General features: G+C 35.6%; 2 protein-coding genes across 2 annotated transcripts; one reads left to right on the top strand and one right to left on the bottom strand.

The window, feature by feature from the left end:
* Window positions 1-993: 993 nt before the first annotated feature.
* Window positions 994-1750, bottom strand: LOC142169057 (secreted RxLR effector protein 161-like). Its single transcript, XM_075230257.1, has 2 exons — window positions 1629-1750; window positions 994-1501 (listed from the first exon to the last, which is right to left on the bottom strand). The coding sequence occupies exons 1-2, from the start codon at window positions 1748-1750 to the stop codon at window positions 994-996; spliced, it is 630 nt and encodes a 209-aa protein (XP_075086358.1).
* Window positions 1751-12517: 10767 nt separating this feature from the next.
* On the top strand, window positions 12518-17756 carry LOC107825908 (uncharacterized). The gene is made up of 5 exons (XM_016652826.2): window positions 12518-13025; window positions 14351-14429; window positions 14525-15343; window positions 16428-16679; window positions 17332-17756. Exons 1-5 carry the CDS (start codon window positions 12611-12613, stop codon window positions 17489-17491), a joined length of 1725 nt encoding a protein of 574 aa, XP_016508312.1. The 5' UTR covers window positions 12518-12610; the 3' UTR covers window positions 17492-17756.
* Window positions 17757-18755: the final 999 nt, after the last annotated feature.

Raw genomic sequence — 18755 nt, forward strand, 5'->3', positions numbered from 1 at the left:
CCAATCCCTAACAAACTCAAATCCCTATCCTGATGTGAATGTCTAATTCTTCCACATCAATCATTGCAGTTGTTATCAAAATGATCTAAACCCATCAGCCATCCACATCAAGATTTTCTTCTCCTTTGTTCGAATCTAAATCAATTTTCCTAATTCAGAGAATCAATAACCCAAATGTAGAAATCGAAACTCACAGTTAATAAGAGTGTTCAACTTCTTCACTATTCTTCAAGCCACCAAACATCTGAACGATTCGATTTTTGGAACTAGGAGTTAATTTCAAATTAGATTTTCAGTTAAAAAACCAACAAAAATTTCGACTTACACTGCACAATAAAATTTTCAGAAAACCAAATCAGATCACAAGTATAACGAACTAGTAATAAACCTAAAAAAATCCACTCCGAACTTTGAAAGCCAAAATGGGTTTTCGATGTTTTGCAACAATCCGCCCAAATCATGTGTTAAACCTCAAATCTAGACAAGATCTTAGGCAATGAAGCTAAAACTAGTCTGACATAGTGATACGAAGATATCAATAAAACAAAAACAACATAGGAAAGAAGAAATTACAGTCAAAGAAATTTAGGGAGAAATAAAAACACTGAAGAATGTTATTGCTTTCTCTGGAACTCTGGCTTACAGCATGATATGCAAAGCATATAAATAAGACTAAACCATTAACGTTCAACTCCTAAAAAATCTCTAACAACTAACACAGAATCCTATCCAAAATTAACAACTAAGCTGATATTATTCCTATAAAATAGAAACTAATTTATTTGACTTAGTAAACATAAGTAAAACAATAAATAAAACATGTAAGATGCACTAATTTTTAACACTCCCCCTTAGTGCAAGCTTACGATCAATAACTCCAAAAGCAGTTCTGAAATATTCAAACTTAGGCTTTACCAAGGACTTTGTAAGTATATCTGCTACTTGCTCATTTGTTGAAATTCCTTTCAAAACAACTTCTTGATCTAGCACTTTTTATCGAATGTAGTGATGACGAACATCAATATGCTTCGTCCGACCATGGAAAATGGGATTCGACACAAGCTTGACAACACTTTCATTATCACATCTAAGTTGAACAGCATAATCAACTTTGTGCAGCATCTCTCCTATTAATATTTTCAACCATATACATTCGTGCGCAGCCATAGTTGCTGCGACATACTCAACTTTGGTGCTAGATAATGCCACCACTGCTTGCTTTTTACTGCACCAAGATACCATGGCTGACCCGGTGCTGAAACAATATCCCGAAGTTGAATGTCTGTCATTCACATCTTCAGCCCAGTCCGCGTCGGTAAAGCCACTTAATACAAATTCTTCATGTCTTCCATACATCAGACCATGATCAAGTGAACTCTTCACATAACGAAGAATTCTTCTTGCTGCATCTAGGTGTGAACTTCTTGGACATTGCATGAACTGAGAAACAATTCCAACAGAATAAGCAATCTCATGTCTTATTATTGAGAGTATTGCATGACTGTGAGTTGTAGCTGTATTTATGTGTATAGCTATATGCATAGTTGAGGGTACTTTTGTAATTAGCTAACATAGTTGGTGAAATATTCTTTCCATGCGTGTATATGTATAACACAATATAGAAATACAGATCAGATTTCTCTTTACCAAATTCATTCTCTGTCCAGAAGCTTCCACTGGTCTCTCTTCTTCTCTCTCGTCTGTTCCTTGTAAGCTCAATCGCTACATCAATGGCAGCTTCTGCTTGCATCTAAACTCTTAATTTTGACATGGTATCAGAGCTAAGGCTCAGTGTTAACTCAATTCTCGTTCAGGCTCATCTATTTCATCACTAATCTCTGTTTGTTTTGAAGTTGCAAGTCAAAATTGGGAAACCCTAATTTTCACCCATAATTTTTCAGATTTGTCGATTAACTCATCTTATATCATGGCGGTAGATGGCGATACTTCGGATTCAACTAATTCACCAAATGTAAACAAAGATACATTGGATTCGACCAATCCTTTGTACATGCATCCTTCAGAGAGTGCCGGGTTGACACTAGTGCCAGTAGTATTTGACGGAACTGGTTATAGATCCTGGAGAAGAGGCGTCCTCAGAGCTCTCTCAGTGAAGAATAAGGTCGGTTTCATCACCGGAAAATGTAAGAAGCCAGATTCCGGCCATCCGACATTTGAGCAGTGGAAGAGATGCGACGACATGGTGACATCGTGGATTTTCAACTCACTTTCAAAAGATTTGGTAGATAACTTACAGTATATGGTCGATGCAAAAGAATTGTGACAGGAACTGGAGGATAGGTACGATCAGACGAATGGAGCGAAATTGTACCAGCTTGAAAGGGAAATTAACGACCTAAGTCAGGGAACACTAGACATTACGGGATATTATACAAAAATGAAGAAGCTTTGGGAAGAGTTAAACACATTAAATGAATTTTCTCAAAGTTATGGGCTGGATTATGAGGAGACTTCCAACCCAGTTACAAAAATGGTAACAATAAGAACCATTTTCTCTGTTGCAGCATCTAAGAATTGGAAGTTGTGGCAACTTAATGTAAAGAACGTTTTCTTTGCGGAGAATTAGATCGTGGTATTTTTATGGAACAACCTTAAGGTTATGTATCTACGCAATATCCTCATCATGTTTGCCGGTTAAAGAAGATGTTGTATGGTCTTAAACAAGAACCACGTGCTTGGTATGGTAAAGTTGCTCAATACTTTATCTTTTGTGGCTTTAAAGTTTATGAGGTAGATTCTAGTTTGTTTATTAAAATAGAATTAAATATGGACTTGACAGTCTTATTATATGTGGATGACATGATCATTACGGGAAATAATGAAGTTGGGATCTCTAAGTTGAAAAATAAACTCTCTGTTCGATTTGAGATGAAGAATTTGGGAGAAGTTAGCTGTTTTCTTGGTCTTGAAATTGAAAAAACAGATCAAGGATATTTTATTTCTCAAAAAGCATATGCAAGAAAGTTGCTACAGCGCTTTGGCATGAGAGAGTCAAAAAGAGAAATCCACTCCAATAGAGCCACATCTCAAATTGATTAAAGATGAAAGAACACTATTAAAAGATGCTAGAAGTTTTCAGCAGCTTGTTGGTAGTTTAATTATTTAACTATCATAAGTGTCAAAATTAAGAGTTTAGATGTAAGCAGAAGCTGCCATTGATGTAGCGATTGAGCTTACAAGGAACAGATGAGAGAGAAGAAGAGAGACCAGTGGAAGCTTCTGGAGAGAATGAATTTGGTAAAAAGAAATATGATTTGTATTTCTATATTGTGTTATACATATACACGTATGGAAAGAATACTTCACCAACTATGTTAGCTAATTATAAAAGTACCCTCAACTATGCATATAGCTATACACATAAATACAGCTACAACTCACTGCCATGCAATACTCGCAATACCCTCCCCCCTCCAAGTTGGAGGTGAGGAACTCACTGCCAACTTGCCAAGAATAGAAGTATGTTTGATCCCTGTTAAGGCCTTCGTAAATATGTCTGCTAGCTGAGCATCTGTGGGAATGTGATGCAAGGTGATGAGGCCATCATGTAACTTGTCTCGTACAAAATGACAATCAACCTCTATGTGCTTGGTACGCTCATGAAACACTGGGTTTCTTGCCATGTGTACTGCAGCTTGGCTGTCACAAAAAAATTGAGATAGATGTAAGCAAGGAACTGTCAGTTCTTCTAGCAATCTTTTAAGCCACACTAGTTCTCCAACCACTTTTCTTACTGATCTGTATTCTGCCTCTGCAGAGGAGAGGGAGACTATTTCCTGCTTCTTGGATTTCCAACTAATAGGACTATCACCTAACAAGACAATGTGTCCACTCACTGATCGTCGAGAATCAGGGCATGTAGCCCAGTCTGAGTCACAGAAAGCCTTCATAGTGCAATCTGGATTGTTGGAAAAGAAAATGCCTAAGGTTGGATCATTCTTAAGATACTTTAAGACATGGAGGGCAGCTTTAAGATGAGGTTCTCTTGGTGTTTGCATGAATTGACTTAAGTGTTGAACACTATAGGCAATGTCTAACCTTGTATTGATGAGGAAGTTAAGTTTCCCAACTAACTTTCTATAGTGAGTAGGATCTGCCAGCAGGGTTCCCTCTTCTGCCTTCAACTTGACAGTACAGTCAAGAGGAGAAGAGACTGTAGTATACTGATTGTCATACTCTCTCAACAGATCTGCAGTGAACTTCCTCTGTGAAATGAGGACCCCATCATCTTTGTAGAACACTTCCAGTCCCAGGAAATAGTGTAACTTCCCTAAATCCTTGATTTTGAACTGATCATGGAGGAAAAACTTTAGTGCCTTAATTTCTTCTACATCTGTACCTGTAAGAATCACATCATCAATATAGACAGCCACAAATACAATTGAAAAACCATCCTTTTTACAGAACAATGAGTGATCATTTTCTGAATGTCTAAAACCCCTGGTGCACAATGCTTCAGTCAGCTTAGCATACCACTATCTTCTTGCTTGTTTTAGTCCATACAAGGACTTGTTTAACTTGCAAACTAGACCAGGAACCTCAATCTGCAGTCCCTGTGGTACCTCCATATACACCTCTTCATGTAGATCTCCATGTAAGAATACGTTGTTCACATCTAGTTGGAATAGGTTCCAGCCCCTTTTAACTGCTATGCTAATCAGGGTCCTAACAGTTGTCATCTTGATAACTGGAGAAAATGTTTCAGTATAGTCTATTCATGCTTGTTGTGTGTATCCTTTCACCACAAGTCTTGCCTTGAATCTCTCAACAGTCCCATTTGCTTTGTGTTTGATTTTATACACCATCTGCATCCTATGGCTTTCTTACCTGCATGCAATGTCACTAAATCCCGTGTATGGTTAGCATACAAAGCCTCAAATTCGTGTGTCATGGCTGGTTGCCATGCAGGGTTTAAGGCTGCTTCCTCATAAGAACATGGCTTAGATTCATGAGTAATATTTCTCATCATATGCTGACTATCCTTGTTTAAAGCAGTAAAACAAGTATGTTGATGGTCTGAAAGGGGAAAATTGAGCAAGACAGTGTGTGAGGTATTGTTCTTTAGATTTGGAAGGGAATACACATATTCACTTAGGTAGCTTGGTGTTTTGACTGTTCTGGATGGTCTTGTAGGACTTGGGAATGAGGAAGTGTCAGTGGTATGTTGGTCTGAAGTATTTGAAAGGATAGGTGAATTTTCAGAAACACCTGCATCAACAGGTGAATGATTGCTTTGATCAACTAGTGAGGAAATATCTTGATCACCTGGTAAAGAAGTGTTGGTGACAGAATTTGGTGAAGTCCTAGTTAGTGACTGACTATTACTCAAAGCATCATTTCTATGACCTTCACACGCAAGATTATAATGAAAAGATGGCAAAACACAAGGAAGAGAAGTGTGATCAGAAGACACTACAAAAGGGAAAACATGTTCATGGAATTGTACATCTCTGGAAATGTGTATTTTTTTAGTGGCTAAGTTTAGTACCCTGTAACCTTTTATTCCAAAGGGGTAACCTACAAAAACATGAGGCTCAGTTCTGGGTTCAAATTTGTCTTTATGAGTTTTAAGAGTGGTAGGATAACATAGGCATCCAAAACTTTTAAGGTGTGAATAATTGGGTTTCTTCTTATAAAGCATTTCAAAAGGTGATTTGTTATTCAGGATTGTAGAGGGTAGTCTGTTAATCAAGTATGTGGCTATGAGGATGCATTCTCCCCAATATTTGATAGGTAACTTGGACTGATACAGTAAGGCTCTTGTAGTTTCCAATAAATATCTGTGTTTTCTTTCCACCACACCATTTTGTTGAGGTGTGTATGGACAGGTTTTCTGGTGTATAATTCCTTTGGAATGAAAAAATAATAAAGTTTCATTGTTGACAAACTCCAGTCCATTGTCAGACCTCATGGACTTAATGGAAGAATTAAACTGGTTTTCTATCATACACACAAAGGTTCTTAGAACTTGAAGTGTATTACTTTTACAACTCATAAAATATGTCCAGGTTGACCTACTAAAGTCATCAACTATGGTAAGAAAATATTTGTAATTGTCATGTGTGACTGTGTGGTATGGCCCCCAGAGGTCTATGTGTAATAGTTCAAAAACATTGGTAGATGATGTGTTTTTCTGTGGAAATGGTAGTCTTGTTTGTCTGGCCATAGGGAAAATTGAACATAAGAATGGTTGTTTGGGTGCAAAATTTACAGGTATGAATGATATTCCCCTCATTTTTACAAAAGGTACATGGCCCAATCTGTTGTGCCACAAATAGTCAACACAATTTTCATAAGACGAAGAATTAGAAAAGGATGCACACACATTAGTAGAACAAGAAGATGTACAAGAACCTTTCTTATTTCTTGAAAGTGGAACATTTACAGATGATGATAAAAGGCAATTAACAGGACAAGTTTCTAAGTTGTCATTATTTACAGTGAGTGATTTATGTGGTTGTGCATTGTTTGAATTGCTAGTAGAAGCAGAACATGAATTTGAAATGAGAGAAGTGGGGACAGTAGCTAAACCAAGGAACTGGCATTTTGAGCAGAGGAAGTACAGACCATTCCTTGCTCTACCAATCTCCTGAGGCCTCTTCATTGAAGAGGCCTATAAAATGCATGAAGTATCAGAAAATTGGACAGTTGACTTAAGGTATGATGTTAAACAATGAACTGAGATCAAATTGAACTTAAAACTAGGGACAAACAACACTTTGTGTAAAGTCAGCTTAGGGCTAAGGACTGCATCACCAATTTCTGTCACTCTAACTTTGTATCCATTTGGTAAGGTTATTAAGAAAGGATAAGGTAGAATTCTAATGTCGGTTAATAGGGCTTTGTTATAGGACATATGATTAGAAGCTCCGGAATCTAAAATCCAATATTCAACAGATGATTTGAAGCATTTACATGAAAGATTACCAATAATTTCTTTATGAGTAGAGCAAGCCAATATACCTGCAAAGTTTGCTGCCCCACTAGTGATGTTATTTGAGACTTCAATTGCATTTCCACCATGGAAGTTCTCCAGCAGATGCAGTAACCGATTATATTGCTCCTTTGTCAGGTTTTGAATCTCCACGCTTTGATTTCCAGCACCAACTTCACTGCATCCTCCAGGAACTATCCCTTCAGGTCCTCCGTACACACTTGCAGCAGATGCCCTACTTTTTCCTTTTTCTTGATTGCTTGTTTTCTCGGCAGAATAGTATGATGATACTTCATCAAACAAAACATCTCTGGAAGTGACAAACTTTTTTGTTTCAGGATCCATACACCTCCATCCTTTCCTATATGAATCATTGCCGACAAAGACACATTTTTTTTGGTTTCGGGTCAAGTTTAGTTTGGTTAGATGTTGGAATATGAACATAGCAAATTGAACCAAATACCCGAAAGTAATTTACATTTGGCTTTTCATCCTATAAAGTCTCAAAAGGAGATTTTTCTTTACCTGGCCATGGAGGTAAACGATTTATTACATGGCATGCACATTGAATAGCTTCAGCCTAAAGCTCTCGAGAAAGATTCTTATCGTGCAACTAGGAAAGGCTCATGGAAACAAGATGAGATAATTTCCTTTCCGAGACACTGTTCTGTTGGAGGGTACTTGGACATGTCATTTGTCTTGAAATACCGTTATCATCACAGTACTTAAAGAAATCATTTGACATATACTCGCCTCTGTTGTCGCTACGTAAACATTTAATCCTCATCCCAAATTCCTTTTTCACAGCAGTTTTAAGCTCAACAAATTTTGACAAATCTTCACTCTTCTCTTTCAAGAGCTTCACCCATGTATATCTTGAAAAGTCATCTACGAACACTATGGCGTAGCGAAAATCACTATAACTTGCTGTTTTTGTTGGTCCCATCAAGTCGGTATGAACCATCTCAAATATAGAGGATCTCCGATTCAATGATCTTTGAAATGGAAGATGATGTGATTTGCCAAATTGGCAGCCTTGACAAACTACATCTTCATGAATATTTTGTAGAGCTGGTATGTCATCCACTAATTTCTTTGAAGAAATTTGCAGCAACAATTGGTAGCCTAAGTGTACCAATCGAGCATGCCAAATTGCTGGACTATCTGTTTGACTTGTCTTCTTCATATAGGCTTCCCCTACTGCCATGACAAATAAGGAACCTTTCTTTTCACCAGCAAGAATAACATTAGCAGTTATATTCTTTACTTTATTAAGAACTTTTACATCATTTGGACCGAACAAAACATATTTTCCAGAATTAGTAATTTGAGAGACTGAAACTAAATTTCTCTTCAAACCTGGAACATGAAAGACATCGTTCAACTTGACATCACTTGTATCTCCAACATCAATCTTTAAAACTTCTTCTTTTGCTACTGGATATACCGAGTTATCGGCTGTAATAATAACTCATTCTCTGTTATGTTGACGCAGCTCTGAAAGTAGCGAATCATTGCCGGTTACATGATGAGAGCAACCAGAATCAATGATCCACTCTTGTCTGCAGCTATCGTGGTTGTAAAGAACTTGGGTTGGTACAGCACCATCGTTCCTCCCTTCAACTACTTCAACGGTGAAGCATTGCTCCCATTTGAGTTGCTCGTTTCCTTCATTTTCAGTGGTAACATTTGCCTTTCAGATCTTCACTCTACATGTTTTCTTGATGTGCCCGATTTTACCACATCTATGGCACTTTCTATTTTCTAAGTTGTCATCAGTAGCTTTTCCACTATTTGAGCCTTTCTCTTTGTTCTTGTTTCCTGTTGATGTGTTTTTCTTTTTATTTTTGTCCTTTGAGAAGAGAACGACATCAGATTCAAAACTTTTTGCCATTTGCTTTGCTAAAGCCTCTTAGTTGGAAAGCAAATTTTCTAATTCTTCAACTGAAGGTTGCTTTGACCAACCTTGAATGGAGGTGACGAAAGGATTGTACTCCTTCAATCCTCGAATAAGAAATCGTCGCAATCTTGCTTCGCCGATCTTCTCATCCGGATCTAATTCTGAAATTTCAGCACAAATGCTTTTAACTCATAAGAAATATTCAGAAATAGACATACCTCCCTGTGTTAGCACTGCCAATTCATTTTTCAACAGTTGTAATCTAACTGTATTCTTTTGAGAAAACAATCTCTCGACTGTCTCCTAAACTTCTTTTGTTGAACTAACATCACGTACATGATCGATGAATTCTTTTCCAATTGAAGTTCTTAAAGCAAAGAGAGCTTTACCACATTTGATCTTCCATTTCCTTCGTGGTTCCGCATTTTCTGGAGTATTTGTGGGAATATCTTCTTCGGCACCAACGATAAGATCCCACAGGTCTTGACCTTGAAGATAAGCCTCCATACACATTCTCTAGTACTTGTAGTTTGTCCCTACAATCTTTTCAACACCAAACTGTGCATTTGAACTACTTCCCCCATTTGCCAATTCCATACTGCACAAAGAATTTCTCCTCCAACAAGACAAAACGAACTTGATAGAAAAGAAGAAAGAAAGAACAACCAGAGGAAGGAAGAAATTGCAGTCAAAGAAATTGTAGGGAGAAATAAAAACACTAAAAAATGTTATTGCTTTCTCTGGAACTCTAGTTTACAGCAGGATATGCAAAGCATATAAATAAGACTAAACCACTAACGTTCAACTCCTAAAAAAGCTCTAACAACTAACAAAGAATCCTATCCAAAATTAACAACTAAGCTGATACTATTCGTATAAAATAGAAACTGAATTATTTTGATTCAGTAAACATAAGTAAAACAGCAAATAAAACATGTAAGATGCACTAATTTTTAACAATCAATTCTGGATCTTTGAAGGAGACGGACTTCTTCTTTGACGGGTTTACTGAAGCCGGCTAGAATTTTTAGGTCTATTTATATTGAATAAACGTTTAAGACTATGTAAGTGTAAGGCTGCATACAAACTCCACTTACGGGAGTTCATCGGGTTAATCAATAGCATATGGGCGGCTATTTATGTTTTTTCCCATTATCTTTTGTAGGCATACAATGTAGTTTTCTTTATTTTTTTTTAATTTCTATAGGTAGTTGTGTATTTATCCCTAATTTTAGGGACTTTTTCGTATATATACGAGATTTTAAACTACTTACCTGATTTGTATAAGTTTTCATATTTACAGAAAGTAACTAAAATTTTTTACAAAAATATATACAAATCTGGTCATAATCTACAATTTATATATAACTTAAATACAAATATTTTATACAAAATTCGGTCAAAAATCATAATTTAAATACAATTTATATACAACTTGTATACAATTATGTAAGTCATAAATATTTTGTATACCGTTTTTTACATTCGATATACAAAATATATACAATTTGTTTATGTCTTCTTTTTCGAGTTTCAATATGAAATCCAAACAAAACCTCGAATCTTTACCAAATTTTCTCAAAATTAAAATATAAACTTCAAAGGATATTCCCAATCAGTTGGACCAACACCCAATTCAAACAAAAAATAATTTACAAAATTCAATTTTCGAATTTAAAGTTTCTACGATTTCTAACGACTATCAATGGAGTTTAAGCTCATGTATACACAAAAAACTTTAGTTTAGTTTCAATTACATCGTCAATTAGTTTCAGTTTAGTTCCTAACACTAATTTTGTTGACAATTACTTGTTTATTTATCTAAAAAAAGTTATGGTAACCCATTTGTATTGGTGCTCCATGTGTGTATTCTATGGCTTTTAACCAGTTAAATCATTTTTCTTCACCATTCTTCAAAGCTTCGAGCATGTGTCATCTGCAAAATCCGAAGAGAAGAGGAACACAGAGAGAAATATCTATACGGAGAAGAAAAATAGAGAAGAACGATGCCTACAATGGGTAAGATTGGAGTTTAATATATTATTTTGTATATAAATGGCAAAATTATATATGCTAGTATAATTAAGTAATAACCTCTTTATGAAGGATAAATAAGTTTAGAGGAATTTTCAGAAACCAATATTATTTAGTGGCTATTAACTTTATATAGCTACCATATATATAATTACTTCATATAGCTACTATTAAGTTGTTACGGTACTGTATTCGTGTTGCTGTATTCATAAATGCAGCAGCAAAAAACGCCTAAAATCAGGGCAGTCTAACTGTACGCGCATGTATTCAAATGTATTCGTGCCATGTATTCATGATACAATAACGACAATCACCTTAAAAATTGGTATGTCCGGCTGTCTAATAACGGAAATAATATCAATTAGCATGATACACTCATAATATAACTCAACAAAATCAATTCTAACATGTCTCATTATCAACTCAATTAATTAGAATGATTTTTTAGTTGTATATAATTGTTGTATTTAACTTTTTTATTTAATGTGTTTCAATATTTTTTTTACTGTTGCATTCATTAGATTCAATATTTGTATTTACCGTATCCGTTATTTTATATTCAGTGTATTAAAATGTATTTGTATTAACAATATTTTGGTTATTCCTAATACATATTATTACTGATATATTCAGTATATTTCATTGGTTGTATTCACTGTATTTCTATTTGTATCTAGTGTATTTTTACTGTATTTTATTGTATTTTAAAATTAAATATATTCATTGTTTATATTATGTTCTATTTTAATATTTGTATTTAATGTATTTCAATGTTTATATCCTGTATTCATGCTTGAATATAGGTGTATTTAGCTGTATTAAAAAAAATACAAACCTTCGAAATATATAAATACAGACAAAAAATAATATGTTTATATAAAAATACAATGTATCTGAGCGAATTTGTACATAATACAATGTATTTGTATCATTGTATGTGACTAAAACTGGTAAAATTTGGCGCTTCTGAAACATAAAAACCGGAATTTTCTCTTGGAGTCATCGGAAAACCCTCAAAAGCTCAGTTCAGATGTGGTCCACTCCGTGCTTGATCGAAACAAATTGGTTGTTAACTCAAAACGCCTGATTGACATCTTCGACTAGTCAAATCACAAATTGGGTGTGACTCAACACATTGATTCTTTCTCTATTCTTGTTTGACTTTATGCAATTCAAAAAGTATTGCAGTATCCGTGTAGAGGAATCCATTATAATATCCAACATAGAAGAAAGCCGCAGTCTCTTTCTTTCTAATATAGCAGCAGTACAAACCCATTGTAAATATCCGGCATAGAAACTAAGCAGTGCAAATCCATTACAATATCTGGCGTAGTCGAAGAGAGAGAGAGAAAGAAGAAAATTTCTGTTGGGATTTTGAGAGAGAATTGTGTGTTAGTGAAAGAAAGAGAGAGAAAAAATATAAATTGCGTATTTCACGTCTCAATTGTAGTATATACCATAAATATCTATTTTGGTATAAAATATAAAAAGTAGCTATGGAAAATAATATTTTAAAATAATTTTGATTTATAATAAATATGGTGTATACCTTACTATAAGAAGTAAAATTTCCATAAGTTTATAATGTAGTCTAAGATGGGAAAAAATCCCCAATTTTTACGTTATTTATCCATTGGGCTAAATGAAATCCATACAAGACGGCCCAAAAAGACGCACAACAAAATTTCAATTTTCCGCCGAATCAAATCAATGTTCAAAGCATGTCTTCATCTGAACTCAACTTTCCCGCCTCTCAAAACCCTAGCAGCAAATGGCGATTCACATGGGAAGCTCAATCACACGTTTCAACTCTTCGATTAATCCTTTTCAATACCAAATTCAAGCCCTCTTCTCAATGCAACAATATCAGTATCAACTTATATGTGGAGCAATCTCTGCTCACTATCAGCTTTTTCGAACCGGAACAAAAACCCGCGACTTTAATTAGGGTTCCGCTTCCTCGGGTCTTAATTGACCCGGAATCTCCGGTTCATTCTAGAGCGTTTGATGATCATATTGAAGTTAAACTTTCTCTTCTTATTCCTGTTGATCATCCGCTCATGTCGGGCTTGGATTTATCTGAACCAGAAGGAAAACCGGCCTCAGATACGTTGTTTCCGTTCTCCGTGAATTATGGTTAGCCAGTTTTCTTTTTCCTTTAATTTTTATTTAAATTTGATTTGTTTAGTTTAATTTTGGTTTTATATGTGCGAATTTGGATGCTTAGTGGTGATTGGCTGATACATTGTGACGCATCTAAAGGTAGAGGCTTTTATCTTAAATGAAAATTTCGTCGATATTTAAAAGTCAAAAACAGCATATTTTGTCATATTTATGATATTGTATTCTCTTTATAGATTACTCTCTCGGTCCCAATTTATGTGATGGTGTTTGATTAGACACGAATTTTAAAAAAGAAAATTATCTCATTAAGGTAAAATATCATTTTTTAAGTTAAATTATTTCTAAACATAAAAAGTGCAATTCCTTTAGAATAGACTAATAGGCAAATATGCCACATAAGTTGGAAGCGAGGGGAGTATATGTACCATTTCTCTAAAAACATTGGGAGAGTGGGAGTACTCTTTATAATTAATATAATGTTTTTACGATGTACCAAGGATGTGGCCTAGTGGTATAGTTGGAATAACTACTAGGAGATCGAAGCATTGGGTGATTTCTTCTTGTACACCCATTCCTTGGTGGAAGGATAGAAGTGCTTAGTGGGACAATCCAGTTGCATGGAAGCTGCCCCCACAAAAAACAATTAGTTATATTTTTGTACTCTCACCATTTATATGATATTTTACACTCTTTTACATCTCTTAGCTACCGCTTTGATTTATTTCCAACATACTCGAGATAATACTAACAATTTATAGATTTTCTTACCTTCATGAAAATCCAGTCTATTTGTAGAAGAGGGAGCAGGAGTCTGCGTTGCGCCTTTGGATTAAATAGTATATTTTAGATGAATTTACTTTTTTATGTTTGTCAGGGATTTTAATAATTTGCAAGACTAAAATTTCAAAATTTGATCAATGTAATGTGTTAGTCTATTAAATCACTTTATGGAGTAGAAAATACAGCTTCAAAGTTCTAAAACATGTGCTAACCACTAGTTAAAATAATGTGAATGACTTAATTAGTTAATTCTCTTGGGATACCAAGACAAAAAGAAAAATGAATAGACAGTGATATTAGAGTAGTTTTATTATGGTTTATATATATTCTCTTTTACTGTGTTTATGTATACCTTCGTTGATGAACTTGCTGAATTGTCATGCTGAAACTGCCATATCAACTTGCTGTTGATTGGATGTTTTAGGCATATAAATGTGATCACTGCTTGACATACCCTATGATTACCCTATGACTACCACTATTTGCATTCTGGCACCTATTGAGCTTCTTTTCATTTATTTATCTTCCCTCTTAATAATTCTTCTTTGTTGGCTTAGAAATGAAGGAGTTATCTGCGATGGAGGAAGTCCACTTTTACTGCAGAAGTTGCTCGACTAAGTTAACCAGGGCTATCAGGTAGGACTCTTCTATCTCTCAGCCGGGCAGACAATTTCGTTACTTATTTTACTTGAATGCCGTTGCATGTCTCTAATATTTATTTCTTTAAGCAGATTATTTAATGAGATGCCATCAGTCGACTGGCAAGATGTTGCAGACAATTGGTTTGGGACATGTTGTTGCTCGTTTGGTGGTATAAGTGAAAAGCTGGTCAAGGAATTTGCAAAGTCATATTCTTGTACAACAGGTGTTTGCCTTATAACTGGCGCATCTGTTATTATATGCAAAGAGGACATTGTTGGATGTGAATTTCCTGAGCCGAATAGGGACCAAACTTATGATTCTCAGGTCAATTCAGCCGAGACGACTTGTTTAACCAGAGATGTACCCTGCAAAAGTGAACAATCAAGAAAGGTCTGCTTCAACTATCCAGGCGCAGGAGAGGTAGTTGATGAGATTAGCAGCGGTCGCCCTATAGAAGAAAATATTGGGGTGAAACAAAACAATGAAGTTGCTGAAATGGTGTTAAATGGTGATAGTTCAACATGCATGCCTTTAAAGTTGAAGGACGAAGACAATATGAAGTCATTGGCTGGAATTTCTTCAGAAGCAAACTGCCACACTAGAAACCAGAACGATGGCTGTTGTACAAGCAATATGTGTGAAATGGAGAAAGAATATGAATTGAATATTGAACTCCTAGATAAGCAGAAGATATTTCTTAAAGGCTGCCTTGGGGATGCTTTTATGTTGAGACCTTCCAATCTTTCCAATGATGTCAATTGGATTGAATTTCTCTGTCCTAAATGTTCATCTATTATAGGATCATATCCTTTCTCCAGTGATATTGCACCATTGGATGATGGAATTCGGCTATACAAATATAACATATCTACTTGTTTGCCTATTTGTGGGGTGAATGATCTGTTTAGGTAAGCCATCTTCCTTGTCCCTCTATATTTTGTTTATCTTGTAATTGGGGCACTCTTGTTTTCATCTGAACTCAAAGTTCTTTACCAACTAGTGGTTCCTGAAACCATGTGGATCCTGTAAAAGTGATGTGTCCTTTAGGCTATATGTTTCTTAACATTTTCTCCCATTATATTTCCCTGAAACCGTATGGATCCTGTAAAACCATACATGTCTTTTTCTCTTTCTTTGGAGAGCTGAAAAAGACATGAGAACAGTAACTTTGTCAATAATGTAGTAAATGCTAAATAGTTTTCTAGTTGTGCTATAAGTAAGATGTTGGTTTGTGTGAGAGACGACATAGGCTATACCCTGATAGAGAGACGTACTTAGGATAGAGCTTATTTCCTCTCTCTTTCATTTATATCCACTACTGATGTGCTATGTGTAAGGAGGATACCTAACAAGTGAAAGATAAGATCTATAGATTGAATGTTGGGCCTTTAAGGCTCAAAATATTCACAAGACGAGTGTGTAGAATTGTTGATGTTTAGAGCAATGCATGTAGTTTAAAATTGACAAGATTAAAAATGATCACATCCGACATAGGTGGAAGTAGGTAAAAGGAGTCTTGAGATGGTCTGGTCAGGTCAGGTCCTACTTTGACCTCCAAATGCATCAGTCTAAAGGCATGACATTGATGATTGAAGTTGTTATAGAGGACTAGTCAGACTTAAAATTACAGGGAGACTATTTCTGAGAAGCAAGATGAACTTAGCTAAGGACAGAATACAATGAATGCAAAAATCCATATAGGTGATGTAATTAGTTGGGATCGAGACTTCGTTGTGTTACATACTATGCATGGTGTTTATCATGAGTGTTTTTTAGTTTAGTTAGAGACCTTACGTTAAGACAACTCTTAGTTTTACTCAACCCCTGATTTACCTTAGAATAAGTATTATTTGTATTGGAATGGATTATGCCCAAATGGAGTGGATATAGAAAATTTTCGTATAGTCAATTCCAACTAGTTTGGAATTGAGGGACAATTGATTGATCGACTTTGATTTCGTGATGTATTAATACACTTGCTCTGGGAGACAGGAACTATACGTTGGAAAGGATGTTTACACGTCAACTGCTTGAAGCTGCACAAGATGAACTATCATTTCGGACTGTTGTCAGAGATATGCACACCAAAAGTCCACTTTCACAAATTGTTCTCCTAAACCCAAATGCATGGTGCTATAGTGGATGTTGCATGCATGACATGGAACCAGCTGCTAAGATCAATATGTACCCGATTGTCAAGCTATTATTCTCTGCGAACATTAAGGGCATGGAACTTGAACCCAGGTGATTGCTTCTCTACTCTAGCTGGTCTTTTCTTCTGCCTTTTCATGCCTTCTTGCATATATTTATATGTTATCTTCCCTCTATCTCTGCCTTTATGCTGGGCAGGGGAAGAAAAGGGGAAGTTGTTGGGGTGGGGAGGAGGTTGGTGTTCAAGCTTTTGGACCTTACAAGTTATATACTGTCATGTGCATCAACTGGGTTTCAGGAACTATATGATTAGTTGCCATATTTAAAGATAAGTTGGCATGAAATACTAAATTATTGACTTCCTGATGATTTTGGAAAAGATATACTATTGTCGAAAGTTTTAGATAGCATTAGATGTTGCTACCGATTTGAAAAGAAATTGTTTTTGAACACTCTCCAAGATGTTGTCGTGTTGCATATAAAAGGCAAAGTGGATCCTTAAGAAGCTAGGCACTGCATCTTATATTAGAAATCCAACTAAAGGTTATCTAGATAAATCTTGTAGGATTTACTGGAAATAAGACAATCATCGACAAGATTTGTTATTACTTCATCTGTTTTAACATTATCCTATTGCACATGTTCCTGTGGCTATTTTCTCTTCTTTCAGTTCACACACTCCTTACCAATGACTCCTGTTCCCATCCATTTCAAAGCTCCTTGGCTGAGATAAAACTTTTTGCAGGAAAGTAGAAGAATGGGTGACCAAGAATCAAACAGATGAAGTTTATATGTTGCCATCTCAAGTGACAGAACTAATTACAAACTTGGAGATGGCAAATAAAATGTGGCCACCGTCACATATGCTGTTGCAGGGTTTCTATATGTCATCCTTGAAGAGATAAACGGCAAGTCGTTTCAATTTCACTCTGACATTCCTTGTAATCGAGGAGGAACAACACTCTTCGTATGTAAAGTGCATGTTCCGTCATTACAAGCATTGGCCTGAAACAGTGATCTCACTAATTGAGCATGTTAACACCCTAGCCTTACTGGTAAGCTGTAAGTTTTGACAACCCCTCACCAAATTGTACCAATTTGTGTATTGTGATTGAATAATTAATAGATACTCCCTTGGTTTACATGAAGTAATAATTTTCGATTTTTAAATTACATACTTTCACATTGTTTAAAAATATTTCATAGTATGTTCTGTTTTGTCGAAAGCTATATGGGGAAATACTTAGCAAAGGACAAGAGGGCCTATCGTTCTCTCGTGGATCCACGTCCTCATAATTTTCCCAAATCAGCTTCCGCAGAAGAATTAAGGACAAAGCAACAATGTCGACTTTAAAGCAAGTTTCTTGGTTGGTATATGGATAGCTTAGATTTGTTTATAGTTGGAATTCTGGCTTGTCTGTCTATCTATCTATCCTATCTATCTATCTGTCTAGTAGAAAAATCAGCCAGCTGAAGGTGTATTGAGGGCAGTTCGCAGGGGAATGATCTTATTTAACTTATTGGTGCCTGAAATTCTTTCATCTATGACTAGCATAATTCAGTGAGTAATAGCAGGACGTGGATCATAATACTGAAGTTCCAAGCAAATAATATGTATTAGTGGAAGAGTCGTGAAAATCTGGTTGTGGAGGGAAGATGATGCTTCATTTTCGGAGTCGGGTATGGTATTTAAGTGGAAAAAGGTAGAGGGACGCATGTATAGAGGGACAAGCTTATTATCTAGAGTTTCGAATCTGTAATAGCCAATTTCCTTGTTATCAGAAAAAATAGAGGATGCTTCATTTAGTTCCAGACGCGGGTTGTCAATAATAATGAGAGTGTTGTATTAGCAATGGGGACAACTTGCTATTGTTGGATTCTTTCAGCTAAGTTTTGTTCCAGAAATAACGCCAAGCCTTTTTTCACAAGTCAAATATATCTGCCATGGATTTTATTCTGCCTTTTATGAGATCGAGGTCAAAGCCGAAAGGTACGATTTAAAAACTCTGGGAATATCACAAGCATTCCCTATCATTAGGGCCAGGTGTCGGCTTTTAAGTCCACTATTTAAAATATATTTACAATGTATTTAAAGATTAGCTAATTCATCCAAACTCTTGAATTTTTGAGCTGTTAATTTAAAATTCAGGACTAAGTGTCTTGAATTTC

Source organism: Nicotiana tabacum, chromosome 14 (assembly GCF_000715075.1).
Source record: "Nicotiana tabacum cultivar K326 chromosome 14, ASM71507v2, whole genome shotgun sequence".
Lineage (NCBI taxonomy): Eukaryota > Viridiplantae > Streptophyta > Magnoliopsida > Solanales > Solanaceae > Nicotiana > Nicotiana tabacum.